This window comes from Solea solea, chromosome 17 (genome assembly GCF_958295425.1).
Source record: "Solea solea chromosome 17, fSolSol10.1, whole genome shotgun sequence".
Classification (NCBI taxonomy): Eukaryota; Metazoa; Chordata; class Actinopteri; order Pleuronectiformes; family Soleidae; genus Solea; species Solea solea.
Genome location: NC_081150.1, coordinates 11,922,325 through 11,937,673, shown reverse-complemented (window position 1 = coordinate 11,937,673; position 15,349 = coordinate 11,922,325). Strand labels below are relative to the sequence as shown.

At 41.8% G+C, this 15,349-nt stretch overlaps 1 protein-coding gene across 1 annotated transcript in view; it reads left to right on the top strand.

The window, feature by feature from the left end:
* The window catches only part of mettl24 (methyltransferase like 24), a 28,035-nt gene that overhangs the window by 8,923 nt on the left and 3,763 nt on the right, over window positions 1-15,349 (top strand). The window contains exons 2-4 of the mRNA XM_058613102.1: window positions 5,362-5,460; window positions 8,633-8,766; window positions 13,411-13,636. Of these exons, the coding sequence (XP_058469085.1) occupies window positions 5,362-5,460; window positions 8,633-8,766; window positions 13,411-13,636 (459 nt within the window). The remainder of the gene's footprint in view (window positions 1-5,361; window positions 5,461-8,632; window positions 8,767-13,410; window positions 13,637-15,349) is intronic.

Below are 15,349 nucleotides of genomic sequence, written 5' to 3'. Positions count from 1 at the left end.
TCCAGATTACTCAGAGTGATAGAGTTTAGTGAGGCTGATTCTTTGTGAAATCTCAGGATCTCTCTTTTATTTACAACTAAACAGAATATTTCATCTGTGCGCAAGCTATAGTGGCTGTATCATAATCTAAAAGTCACCATATTTGGAGCCTAATAATCATCTGAAATGACAGAAATGACGAGTAGCGGAAGTAAAAAATGTCAGCAGTAAAAAATGACACTGAGCTGAATAATTTCAGGCAGGTAAAATCCTCCGCCCTGGGAAATAACAATGTCACCTCAATCACACACATACATATAATGATACACATAATCCAGCTGTTTTATGTTTCATTGGAATAACAATGTGATGCAAGTCATAGCTACATTATTCATGATGGGATCCTCAATTTTCCTTCCTCCTGTGTAGCCATCAGTAGTTTTTATGAAGTAATTACTCTCCCACTGTGAAGCAGGTATGTAGAGATTAAATAGCTGTTGAATTGCTGCATTGCACCAAAGATATACAAGTATCACCTATAAAACGTCCTTTTTTTTTGCCTATTCCCTAAATCACATTAGCACAGGTCTGTGGAGCACAAATCTCTGTTATGGTCTCTCTCTCTCTCTGGGTTCACAGCCTGCACGAAATCAGGAGGAAGTCACAGTGAATCAGCCGCCTGCTGTTTCATCAAACCGCAACGTCTCTGTCTGCACACTTTGAAGATCACAGATATACACAATGGTGTTTTAACTCGAGCACTTAAAGTCAAGTGAGAGCAGCAAAAAAAAAACACACAAAAACACGAGAAGCAGGTTCCTCTGGCACTTTCCCAGAAGACAGGGCTGACTTTGCCCAGACCATAGCCTATATGTAACAAAAAAAGGGAACATAGTGTTCCAGTTTGAAAAATAACTCTTCTTCTTCTTCTTCTTCTCAATAGATTTACAACACCAGTTGACATTTTCCTGAGGAGTTATTGGCCTCAATTGCTAGTTTCCTCAATAAGAACATGACGTCAATTTTGTAAATTGCGTCTCCATTTTGAGAAAGATAGATGATAAAGCACAGCGCGCACACACACACACAGCAGTGTGACTGGCAGCTTTTATCACCCAGAAGATGCCATGGTTGCAGGTGTGAATGTTCCACTAAAAATAGGAGCTTGCCTTGCAACTGCAAATACAGTCTGTGGTCCAGACACACTTGGTTCTTTTCCGTGATGGTTTGTTTCCTCGAGCGCTGATTGTGTTGTGCCCTCTCGTATACTCTGACCGCGCCGCCATTGATTGTTTGCTATTGACTTTGCCTATTCGTGGCATAAATCTATAAACAGGTGTAGTTCACTTCCTTCACAGCGAGGTGCACTTTTTTCTCCATCTGTGTGTTTTTTGTTTTTTTTTAAATTTTTTTTATCTACCGTCTACCTCCCTGTTCTTCTCGCCTGTCGTCATCGTTCTGTCAGACAGTCTTCTCTTGTTTTATCCAGTCATTTCTTGTTCACCCATCCATCCTTAACTCCCCGGGGATTATTCAGGCTCAGCCTGGCTGCTCACACCTCTCTCTCTCTCTCTGTGTGTCTCTCTCTCTCTCACACACACACACACACACAGCTCCATCAGGATATGCAGTGAGGCCCCATAAATGTGGAGTAAAGGCAATATTGCATTGGGATAGAGTATCATGATAAAATTTAATTGAGTTTTAGATTAAATTTGCTCTGTCAATAAATCCAGGCAATCATCTCATTAAAGGTCTGATCTTGTTGTGCCAGCCCAGGTTTGTTTTTATGGCTTCCTGAGACGATGCTGCCTAACAACAGACTCTATTACACATAGGTGTGAAGGTCAGTGTGACAGACCTCATAGGAGAGAGCTAATGTCTCAATACACTACTTCCTCATATTGTATTAGCATAACAACCATCTCTGATGTTCATTTTTCACGATTATATAAAGGCAACTACCTGGAAAACTTGCGCTGAATAATATCTAACGTCATGCGGTTAAAGGTGGAAACAGTCTGTTCTGACTCATGTTCTGTGTTTATTATCTTGCCGTCCATGAGGTGCTGATGACTTGCTGTTGCTTGATTGAACATGGGGCTTAACACTTATCTCATCGCCACTCACCGATGATGCAGCAGGTAGAATGAGAGCTCATGGGTATGTGGTAAAGGAGTAGAACAGATGTGTTCAGATTCTGCAGCACATTAAAGCTGCAGCCCATTACATTTGGTGGATTTTTGTTGTTGTTGTTGATGATGTTATTATTCTGCTCTGTAGAGTAATACTGTCCGACCTGACTGAGGGAGCATTTGTGTGTATACAGCGTCAGCGCAGGACGTGTTTATCCCGTCAAACTGCCTTCTCACTTTACCAGGACAATGTTGCTCATTCTGTCTTGACATTAAAAAGTCGCCGCGTATATGCGTCAGTGTGACCTTATCTGACACTGGTTTGACACATTACAATTTCACACAGGTGGAAAGTACTTAATTACTTTTACTTAAATTACTGTAATTAGTAGGTTTTTTTTGTCATTTAAGTCATTTTCACATCCGTTACTGAGAAATATGGAATAAAAATCACGCACCAGACACTTTGGCACTGAATGATAAGGACAGGTGAACGATGAGGACAGGACAGGTGAATGATGTGGACAGGTGATGATGAAGTAAGGTGAATGATGAGGACAGGACAGGTGAACAATGTGGACAGGTGAACGATGAGGACAGGTGAATGATGAGGACAGGACAGGTGAATGATGAGGACAGGAGAATGAGGAGGACAAGTGAATGATGATGACAGGACAGGTGAATTGGCATTAATTAAGGTCCCTGAGACCCAAGGTGAGAAAGTTAAAGCATTTGTGACCTTTGACCCATTTTGACTGATACATTATGTGTTTACATATTTCATTTTGTCAGCACTTTTGCCTTTAATGGAAAACAATTAACGTGAGATTTGTGTCCCCTTGTCCTTTTTTGCAAGACACAAGAAAGTAACTTCTACTCTGAGTAAATTTTAAACACGGTACATTTAGACCAGTACTTTTACTTGTACTTAAATAAAATTTGATCAAAATAGTGGTACTTTCACTTGGGTAGAATATTTCAGTACTTTTTCCAAAATTAAAACCTATGAAGAACACAGTCCTATGCTGAAAATGTGAATATTTACTTTTACTATTTAAAACTGTAAGAAACATCTCCTCCTTTGACAAAATAAGCTAATAATTCAATTTCTATATCCGTGTAAAGTTCAAATGTAGGCGGGTTTGTGCGTGTGTGTCTTCAGCCGTGTGCTTCTCCTCTGTTTATGCTCGGCTACACTTAACGCATGTGGAACCTCCCAGTAAATCTGTTGTCCCACATATCTGCCCACTGATCAGCAGTCCTGTCCCAACCTGTACCAGCCAGCCATAAGATGAAAAGACAGCATGAGGACAGAGTCTTTGTGTCTCTAAAAACTCTCCAAGTCACATACTGCATTTTTAAAGCACTGTTTGATTGGAAATAGTTATTTATGTTCTCTTATTTGTGGGAATGTCCGAGTTTAGGCTCCAGGGAAAAATCTGTTCTACATTGTCCGAATCTAAATTTAAAGGAAGAAATGGGCGATGGTAGCTCAGTGGTAGAGCGAGTTGTTGTTTAACTAGAAGGTTGTGGGTTTGATTCTCAGCTCAGCTAGTCTACATGCCGATGACATCGAGACTAGAAACGCTTTATAAATACAGACCACTTTACAAAAAAAAAAAATCACGTGAAGGCTGAGGTAAAAAGGCATTAAATACTTTAAAATAAAATTAAAACAAGTACATACTACACTCCACAGTCAAAATCAAACGGCTAAAAATAAAAAAGCTATGGTGTTAAACCCACTCATGCATCATCATACTTACATCATACAGTCTAATTATGTCGATCATGCGTCATGGCTGCAATCAAAAAGAAAACAGAGAAAGAGAGAGAGAGAGGGAGAGAGGGAGAGAGAGAGATGGTGGCAGGAAGAGATATACAAGGAAGTGTTAGAGCCAGAAAAAGAGGTGAGGAATAGAAACAGGGAGAGAAACAGAGGGATGATGCTGAGAAGAGAGAGAGAAGAGGAGAGAAGTGGAGGCACGGCACCAGCATTCAGCTGTTTTGACACACTGCAAATCGATTAAAGGCTGAATGCCAAACAATGAATAGTGTTTGCGTGGATCCAAATCTGTAGCTGTTCTCCAGAATGTGATGGCAGACCCAGGATCCGTTTGACTGCAGTAGAGAAAATGACACACATGCCGCTGTCATAAATAATGTTGCGGCGCTCTAAGAGTGTGCGAGGTTACAGATGCACATACACTGTATGTGTACATATGTCAAAGTGTCATTCACATGCATGTCTCCACGCTGAAGCGATTTGAGCGAGGAAAAATGTGCATTATTCACAGCTTCGTTACACAAATGAACGGGACGGATGATCTGTTCACAATGTGTGCAGATAATCAGCCTGAACTTTCATGTAAAATCACACTGGAGTGGGCGATTATAATCATTTGAAGTGTCTGAACTGTGAAGGTCCTTGTGTGGCGCGTGCAAATTACAAAGCTGAACTTTGAGGAGCGTCAGTGTGAGGGAAAAGGGCACGGAAACCCAGGGAGTCATTCCAACACGGGGTTATTTTCCTAAACAGACCTGCTGTCAGCAGATGTGCCCACAGCCTCAAGCAAATCGGATCTCATAGATAATGATGTGCGCATTACGAGCTGCAGTGCTCGTAACACACTGATTAAGGCAGGAGCGTCCCACAGCAAGGCAGCCTATTATGAATAGACCCATGATAATTTAAACTAGGGCTGTTAATGAAGATCATCACACTGTCTGTCTCTTATTCTGTCTCCTGTTCGCCCTGCATCGTCACTGCCCGTCCTCTAACCATAAACAGACACATTCCTGCTGAAATGAAGCAGGCGGTACAGTAGAGCTCTGCCAGCTTTCAGGAATGTAATCACACAGCAGCATTTCAGCCTGCTTCAGCCCACTGATGTTAAAGTCTCGGTTTTTCAACACAGCTGGACATTTCTAAACCGCTAACCTTCTGTAAAATGCACATATAAGAGTGAAAAGTAGCAAAAATAACAATGGCAATGAACTTTTGCTGTTTATTTATCACTAATACACAAGTGTGGAAATTCCACTGAGAACAATGTGACCTAGTTCCATCAATAGCTTTGCACAAGTGGGTTATAATACCTGAAAGAATAAAGCTCTCTTTGTTGTCGTCCTTGCACTGGATGTTTTTTGCTTTTTTTTCCAGTGGCCTACTTTGATCCATGTTAATTGTCAATTTACCTTCTTGTCCCGTGTGTGTGTGTGTGTGTGTGTGTGTGTGTGATGGCAGACTCCTCGGTGGCACATAGACCTGGAGCCCTGGGCCAGTGAGAGTCATTCTCTGGAGGCAGAAGCCAAACGGTTCCTCAGCTACATCACAACACCACAGGTGAGTCACAATCATGTGAAGACATTCAAAGTGACTTGAAGGAAAGTGTTTATACTCGTCTACACTAGTATAAAGAATATAGCAGGGGTGTCCACATTTTAACGCAGGGCCTGATTTCCGGGGGCCAATCAGACTTTTAAACTTAACATACAAATGCACTGTTTTATAATAATTTCATTTTCATTGTCACAATTATCACCTTTAAATGTGCAATGTAACCAAACCTTAGCCATGCTGGAGTGAAAAAATGGAAAAAAAAAAATCGGCCTTTCTTTCACAGTCAAATAACATAATAGACTAAATGTGTCTGTCACAGGAGGATTTTGAAGCCAGGACTTTGGTTTCAAAGCACAACTCTTTCACAGCTAACCCTAACCTAGCTGCAGGCCGTACAACATCTGACTGAGGGCTGTGATTGGCCCGAGGGCCATGATTGGACATGCCTGGAATATAGTGTAGTCTAGACTACACTATATTCTTTTAATAGCTATGTTTGTAAATGCATAATATAACCCAAACAAAAAAGGCCATATCAATCAAACAAATTCTGCTCTAATTCTGCTTCAGGTACATTTGATAAACAATAACATTTATTTTACTAGAAATAGAGTTTTTATGTTGCAAATTTCACTTATTTGATGAATTGCCGCAGATTTTATTGAAAGCTAGTTTTCCTCACTCACTATACATGTGATTGTGTGAAATGCAAACATTATTGTTTCAGTAAATTCTTATTTGACAGCAGTACTGAAGAATAGAGGATTGTTTAAGGAGAACATACTGTGTCTTCATAGGTTACAAAACTTGACTTTTTTCTGTGTGATTTTCTGTCTTCATGATTCTTTTTTTTTTTTTTTTTGCTACAGGCCTGTATTCCATCTGGGAACATAACGTCTTAAATTTCCATTTGACTTTTACTGCTTCAACTTGACATTAAGCATAAATAAGGCAGCGGGCTTGACGACAGATAAGTGGAGTGGTTGTTGCCGCACTGAAGGTCAGGGCGCGTATTACTTGGACAGGTGTTTGTTATGCATCTCGTAGTGAATCTGAATCTGTCAGCCCCCGTGACTGAGATACACTGGCACCGTGTTCACATTCAGCTCGGCCATAGGATATTGGCTGCGCTCGACGGCGCACACATAATTCATTACTGTATCGATTACCACACAGATGGAACTCCCAGCCCCTGTCTTTATACTTAATCAATGAGACGTTATGGTCTGTTTGTTGGACTATCACAGCATTAAATTACTGTAAATCGATGAAGATATTCTGTATCATAATCTCACCGATACAGAGGTTATCGAGAACGTTCTCGTTGTGCAGGTAATGCAAAGTTTGATTTCATCCCCACTGCCTGAAACACAGACAGACAACATTTGAGTTACGCAAGCTCTGGTTTTTATTGAAGTGAATAATGTGTTTTCCCCCCCTCGCACAGCATAATCGGAGCGAATAAGCACTGTTTTTGTATCTTTCACAAAGCAGCCTGTAATGAATTAGCTGCAGTATATACTGTAGGTTTGTGAGTGTGTGTGTGTGGGTTTGTGCAGCCACATCTGTGTGTGGAAGGAAGGAAGGAAGGAAGGAAGGAACAGGGACAAGAACACAGACAGTATGAGACTGTCTCTGACGAGTGTGTGCATGCGTGTGCGTACTTGTGGGAAGCTGCTGAAGAGAACTGTCCATCATAGGCAGCGACAGGCGCGGGTGGAGGGAGTCGATGGGGGCCTACACGGCAGCATCCTCAGCTGTAATGCTGAGTGACACGGTGCTGGTGGAGCTGTTACTCACAGAGAGAAGGTCTGCTCACAACTGTCCAATCAATAGGAGCCGGTGTGTCTTATATGCGTTCATGCACCAGCACATACAGCAAATGGAGAAGAGGGAGTGCTCCTATAAAAGCTTTTCCTGCAGCCCGAGTGGTGCTGCATCAAGAAAAAACACAACAATGAAATTCAGTATATGGTTCTGCAAATAACATACTATACAGAAGATTTGCTGCCAGACTTGTATTGCTACTTTAAATCATGATCTTTAAATGTGTATAGCCAATTGTCTTCTCTCTCCTCATTAGCCTTCATTCACCGTAATGAAAACATCCTTTCAGGTCAAGCTTTGCAGATTCGTATTGAGCGCAGCTGCTCGGCCGTCGGTGAGCTCAGTGACACCGATGTGTCTGCACCAGAAACAAAGCAAGATCATCAAGGGTGGATTTCTTTGGCATTGAAAGCACAGTGTGTGCCGCTGAATGCTTTCAATGATGGCAATGATGGGAATAATGAAGCGTGATTCATAGCAGTTTAAGTGTGTTACTGCACCCCCACATGAGCGGTATACACTTATTGTTCTTCCAATATATGGCTTATTTTTTTTTGTTTCATAATGAAGGTTCAACAGGAAACATCTTGAGTGAATTGCAGATGGGATTTAATAAGAGGGTGGATCTCATGGAGCTGGGGTGGAGCTCATTGTTCCTCGACAAAATTATATTTTCTTTTGGTAGAATCATGTCTCTACACTTTATTTTTAATTGTCTTTATTCTCCATAGAACACACACACATCCCGTTTATCCTTGAATGGTGTGCTGGAACATGCTTTGCATAATCATTCACATTAATCTCTAAAGACACTGGTCCTTGAAATGATTATAGATTCTGCATGAAAAGGCGTTTGCACTGAGAAAGCGACACAAAGCTAAGAAAATATCAGCGCAAGAAGCCTTCCCTTATTTCTTGGAGCCACTTTAACAAGTTTACATGAGGACACTTTAGACAAGTCCTCATAAAGACTGAAGAAAAAACTATTCAAGAACATTCACTGAAGTACATACGGCTTTTTAATCTGCTGATAATAATCAGATATGAAGCAGGGTCAAAGTCAGAAGCTTCATTTCATTTAATGATCGCAATTGTGGAGATGCCATTGTGGCCTTAGAAGGTCAAATGTACACAATCCATGTTTGTGTCCTTGACTGTACTATGTTCACTGTGTGGAGAAAATCAATACAAACTAATTCCCTCGGCACAAACGCATCCACTTATACAATTGGTTAAGGGTGTGTATCGCGTTTATAAAGCACGGCCCCCATTTTGAACCCAGAGAGCTTTAATTTCCTTGTTACTGAGACAAAGATGTCACAAAATGTGAATGTTTTCATGTGCCCAGGTGTTGTGTTCGTCGCTGGGTGGTGAGGAAACTGCTCAAGAAGAGACCACAGGCCCGTGGGCTGTTTGTCTGGACCCCAAGTACAGCCTGAGCCACAGGATACAGAGCAAACACTGCAGGGTCTACTCTTTTGGGTGTGTACACACACACACACACACACACACACACACACACACAAACACTCACATTTTACACTTGTTTTGCTAGATTTAACATTATTTATCGTCAGTAGTACTTTATGTGTGACATCGGTGTATTTTCTCTCTTTCTCTGCGTTTTCAATGCATTTATTTAGGGTCTTTGTTTTCACAAACAATGACAATGCTGATATTATGGATGAGTCACATGGACACGGTGAAAACATCAGATGCCCTCAAGATGGAGATAACTGAGAAAGCCTTTTATATTTTGAGTCACATCAACAGTAAAACCGTGGCAACACATTTCGGCCGTCCTAGGGCTGCTTTTGTGCACTGCTGTACTGAAAGATAAGCTCCTTCCTGAGCCTGACCTGGAACCTCAAAGCCCACTTCTGCTCCCCCTCATTAAGCGGGAAACAATCTAAAACCATATCACACAGACCACCGAGGCATTTGAGCATCCTCAGCATTAGAGAGTGAGTTGGCTTTGTGTCAGCTGAATCCTGCCCTGCTGGGTCTCTACTGCACAGAGGTGCCGCAAAGGTCTGATGGGATTTGACTGCAGAAGAGAGGGGGAGCTTATTAACTTGGCTGTTGAAAGACAGCACAGGTGTGCTGGCATCTAGGTAGCCAGAGTGCAGATAGTGATGTGGGAGGAGGAGGAAGGGGGGGACAGTGTGACTGCTGTTTCTGTCTCCCTACGGAGAAGATGTCAGGGGTCAAACCCACAGATTGCAGGGAAATATATCTGATATCCTCTGGCTGACTGATAAAAAGTCACTCATGCAGACAACCTACACGGACATGCACTCAAAAAAGAAAAGGTTATTACGAGTCAGTGCTGAGATTTATGCAAATACATTTTTGACCAGATCAGCTTTGGAAAATGTGTCAGAGCTCTGATTTTTCAACTATGTGAAAGATGCATTACCATTTTTCCCCTTTTATCTATCTGATTGGTACAATAAAACCTCCGGGGTGAATTCAGCCCCGAAACTCCGGATCGTGCGAAGACAGCGAGCAAACCTTATAAAATTCAATCCAATGAAGCAGAGTCAGACATGAACCCAGGGCAAAATGTCCTTGAAATATCGCAAATTGCCCCTGAAATTCGTATGAAGGGGGCTTTTAATGCCCCACAAAGAAGATACGTTTTGCAAAGCATGCATCAAAAAAGGCTATTGGATGGATAGGCATCCACAGCAGACGCAACTCACTGCTCTTCTTTCTACATAAACCCCACAGCAGGGATTAAAAAAAAGTTTTTTCTATAAAGAACAAAATCGTTTCCAGTAACAGAAGAAATATGCTCAGAGCCAAGTGTAACAGTTAGTCAAGTCAAACTGTCCCATGTTTCTGTCTTCTAGATAAGGCGAGTGATTACTTCCCCGTGTCCCCTGTCTGACCTACATTCATCACACACACACACACATTCACAGAGGGTTTAATCTATGCTGGTATGCTGTTTCTTCTTCTCATGAAGGTTCTGCCTTTGCTTTACTTAGAAAACCTTTAAATGTCCACAGCTTCACATGCTGCAATACTGTCTTTAAATAAAATGTCCTTTACTACTGTGAATGTACGTACACGTGAACATGCAATCATGCGCGTGCATGGTGTTGTGTGTTTTTGTCAATGTGTGTACGTTGGATACCAAGCTGTTTAACGAGCCGGAGACAGATGTGCCTGGGCAGGATGAGGAGCTGCTCTCTGATTGGTCAGTCACATGGTGTGGGTGAGAGGTGGAGTGCGTCAGGTTTTTTTTGTTTTTTGTTTAGTTTTTTCCACATGAATGACCAATTATCCACCGTTTACTTCTCCTACTCAAGCGTCCTCCTCTCACCTTCTTCCATCTTCCTCCTCTCATTGTCTCAGCTTGTCTTTTTTGATCTCAAATACAGTTTTCTCTTTTCTTATTTGCTCAACCACGTACGGGGATGTTGCCGATGAGTCATGCATCGCTATAAACGGCGCACATTCATTCCGGCCAATCAAAGGCAAATGTTGAAATGCATTCATCAGAAGCAACAATATTCAGAGAGAAGCTGCAGGCAAAAGTTGCCCTTTTACCCTCAGTCACACTTAAATTTAAAAGGAATAAAATACCACGAGTTAAAACCAGACCCTGGTGCCTGATGCTTGAGAGAGGGAGGAGTGAGTGGATGAATCCTGTTTCTCATTCTGCAGTCTCACCATTGGATGTCGCTAATTCTAAGATACTGGGCCATTTTCACCCAGTAAATTTTGTTTTTACTAATTTCAAGAGATAAATGTGTTATTTAATCATCAGACAGTGGATCTGAGATAAATGTCTCATTGCCACAAAAACAGAGGAAGTTGGGATTGAAAAAAATAATAAAAGTCACTTCCTTCAAAGAAAATAAAAGCCCTATAGTATATGAAAAAATAAAATAAATTAATTAATAAAAACTGGTCAAACACAGCAGCATCATAATGCTTTTAAGTTTATTCTTCATTTGACCAAGTGGGGAAGAAAAATGGGTGAAACCTCCCTTTAAAAGTTGCACATCTGTCAAGTGTGATACTAAATATCCTGAACAATATCAAAAAGGGTTTATTGTGCATGTTATAGCTTGTCAGACTCACTGAGAGTGCGACTGAGAGATAATGAATATTATTATTGTTGCTCCTCTGCCTTTCCGGTTTCAGCAGATAAAGTGTCTGAAATTAAAAAGTCTGAACGGGTCAAACCGGGATGTCTGTAATTTGTTATGCTTTCAGATATCACTGGAGTAAAAAAAAGAAAAGCAATAATAACCCCTCAACAAATCACTGTCTCTGTTTTGTTTTGGGTTTTTTTGCCACGAGCGTCACTGTAGGAAGCGACCGTCCAGCAGCTGAGGCTCAGCCTTATCTCACTGCAGCAAGTGCCGTGCAGAGTTTTGTTCCTCGAGTTTGAACGAGGTCCATTCATGAAAACTTTCCTTGCTGTAGGCCATGGCGCGGTTGTTCAAATTTAGAGCACTTAAATAGGCTAAAGCACAGCGAGGGAATAAGGCGTACCTGCACTTCAGCACTCTTTCATCATGCGACGCCGACGCAATACAAGGGCTGTTGTAAAGAGTAGAGAAGCAAAGTCAGAGGTGGAGAGTGTGTTTTTTTTGGAGAACACTGTGGGACTCTAAATAAGACAAGATGTTGCTGCAGAATCAGGCGCTCGTGGACAATGTGGAGGAAAATGTGGTTCGCGAGCCCACCCAACGTTTGTTAGCCGGTCTGGTCTCAAATGTTCACAACATCCAGACAGGCTGTTGACATAACAGTTCAGTGCAAGGACGAGAGCGTTCAAAGCTCAGATTTACAACACACACACTCCAAGAACACAGCACTATGTATCTGTGTTAGCGCTCATGCACTCTCCAGAGAGAGGATACTGCTGCCTTTGTCAGCATAGTCGTCCAGAAGAGACTCTGATGTACCGTGACTCTCCCTCCCTGAGCCCAAGCATGTATGAGTAATCTCTGATCTCTCTCATATTAATTGTCACTGCAGTGATTTTCTCTGCCAAAAAACCACCTCACCAGAGAACGGGAATCTCCCTGTGTCATATTTAGTGCAGCTAAAAAAAGAGAGACATCTAGTCACATCTCAATCCAGCCCGTGGTGCCTACATTAGCCCCTCATCTCCCCGGTAGTGGGACTGCATTTGGGGACCCCGGTGCCCAATCTGTGAAAGACATGAACTGTGAAATGCACTCCCCTCTTCCCACAATTACCCAAACACAGCTGCAGCACAAACAAGACGCAGGGGGATCGCGGAGACAGCGACTGATAACGAGGAAGAAAAGGAGAGGAAGAATAACGAGGACGAGGGGGGTAAAGAATAGCGGCGAGACGGGGAGTGAGGAGAGTGAGGTTTGGGCATGACAGGGGATTTATACACATCATATCTCACAGGGGAGAAGCAGAGCAGTGGAAAAGGAAAGAGAAACATCAAGTAAGAGGCAGATGGAAACAAGACGTATCTCTCAACAACCTCTCAAGCTTATTGTGTCTTAGTATTTTTGGATAATTCATTTTTTTGGTGGGTAGGTTAAGATATTTGATATGTAGTTTGTCTGTGACATTTTTATTCTTAGAATTTCCATACATCACAAAAACATATTTGGGCCTTTGAATATTTCCTCTTTAAAGTTGATAAATAACAATAAAGTTCTCGCTCATTTGGCCTCGGAATCTAAACAAGGAGCCCGCTTGTTGTTTTGCACTAATAGGCAATTTCCTGTGGAACTATGATATGATCACTTCATGAAAGAGAGAGCGGGTGGTTTCATGTGAATGAGATTTCCCATGACCTCTAACCCACGGCACTTCAGTGAAACGCAGCCGGTCCCTTTGTATCGTGCAGCAGTGTCCTTCAGTGAATGTGCCAATGCTATACACCATAGAAAGTTCTGAGTGTTTTTATACAGGTGATGAATGTTCATGGCATTTGAACTTTTGCTCTAATCCACAATATTGGGTGTTTGGTGTTGTCATTTACTGTATATAAAACTGTTGCTATAAAACCTGCGAGAAATGGAATATAATAACATTTAAGCTACTTAACCAATAAAGTACTGAGGTTCACTACTTCACTCTCCTTCATACCTGATGGTTTTCCTGTCTGGGCTGCAGGTTGGGGGCGGAGGACCGCTCACTGGAGCATTCCTTAGCCAGGTCAGGATGTGAGGTCCACTGCTTTGATCCCAGCCTGAAGCAGCCACACCTGCAGCAGGATGAAATGTGGCTCCACCGGCTCTCTGTCGACTGGAGGGATCCAAACCCCGCCATCGTGGCCCAGCGTCCGTACGCCAACACGAAGAAGCTGGCCACCATTCTGAACGACTTCGGACACAGACAGGTACGAGTTAATGTAAAAAAATGAAATTTCACATGAACTGCGTGCAAAACTCTGCTGTAATGTGTCTCTGACTCCAGGTCAATAAACACACACACATATATGATTATTTTCTTCCTTCTGAAGGCTCTTTATAGAGTAGTTTGTGATTAATTTAATCAGATAGGGAACTGCATACAAGATCAATTATATACACACCCACCAAACCCAGTGATAGCATGCATAATTATAAACACGCGCACACACACACACACACACACTTATAGATCCAGTTTAAATGGCTGTTGAAGAACAGGCTGAATGATAATTCAGGGATAAAAAGACAAATATTGTCTCGCACAGATAATGAAAGCTACAGCACAATATGTTCTCATGAGAGGAAAAGCTAATTAAAAAATAATGAGCCAGACTATGTTTACATCTGCATTGTCTTCTACATATACTGTATTTAATATATATCTAAGCATATACATGGACATGAAGGTGACGAAATACATAAACTTGATTTATAATTGAGGGGGGTGAAGAGGAGTGAAAGCAACAACAACATTGATTAAAGGAATACTTCACCGATTTGCACTGAGCTTTGTATTACTAGAATAGGGGTCGTGTTTTTGAAAAAGTGTGCTTCCCAACCTCAGTTTCCCCTGAGTTGAGAAATATCTTCATTCTTTTCTTTGAAACGTGCCCACCAGTGACGTTCGTTAGCCTTAGCATAACTGTTAGCATGGATGGCCGACACTGTTTACATTCTGGGAAAGTCCTGTCCCCCAACGAGCGGGTCGAAAAAGTGCGGAATTAGCGTTGCAGTTTCGGACCAAGTGTCACTGGTGGGCACGTGACAAAAAAAAGAATGAAGATATTTCTCAAAAATATTACCCCTATTCTAGTAATACAAAGCTAAATGCAAAATCGGTGAAGGATTCCTTGAATGAACTGGGAAAAACATTAGAATAAAAGCAATTTGGCATGTGAATGACAAGAATGTTAAACATGACATTTAAGAAATGTGAATAAATGTGAGATGGTTTAGTAGAACAGTTGGAACCAGAAGTTTAAATGTAACAGTGTATTATTTTTAGCTGCACTAAAAACAGGAAGCACTTTTTTTTTCTTGTGGAACGCCTGGTAAAGTAAATAAATGTGCATTTTTGTCCGCTCTCACTGTCCTATAGATAATATAGGGCTCACCTGTTTTACATACCACACAGACATCCTGGTAATGAGGTTTTAATGAGAGCACACAGTGTGCCAGAGCAGCAGCATCAGCGTCGACATCAGCATCAGCAGCAGAATCGTACGCAGCCTCTGAGACAAGAAAAAGCAGCAGTCAAGAGAATCAGAGTAATGGAAAGGTTGAAATATTCATTTGTGCACGCTGGACTGATTCTTATCTCGGTTTGGTTAATAACTACAACAATGACTCATCCGCTGGGCAGAGCAGCGGTGACCAGCTGAGACAGCAGACACCGACACCACAGGGACAAATGTCGGTAGCAGCAAGTCATAGCTCAGTAATTTGAAGGGACGGCATACTGGACCACTGATCATGAGGGAATCAGGGCAGTGAAATCAGCACTGTTCGGCAGATTTGCTGCTGTGACAGGAAAGGAAAACACACAACACACATTAAAAGTCCCGTTTTGTCCATTATGAGATAGATAAACACATTTCAATTAACAAACCCACGTCCAATTTCTGACAAAACACACTCAC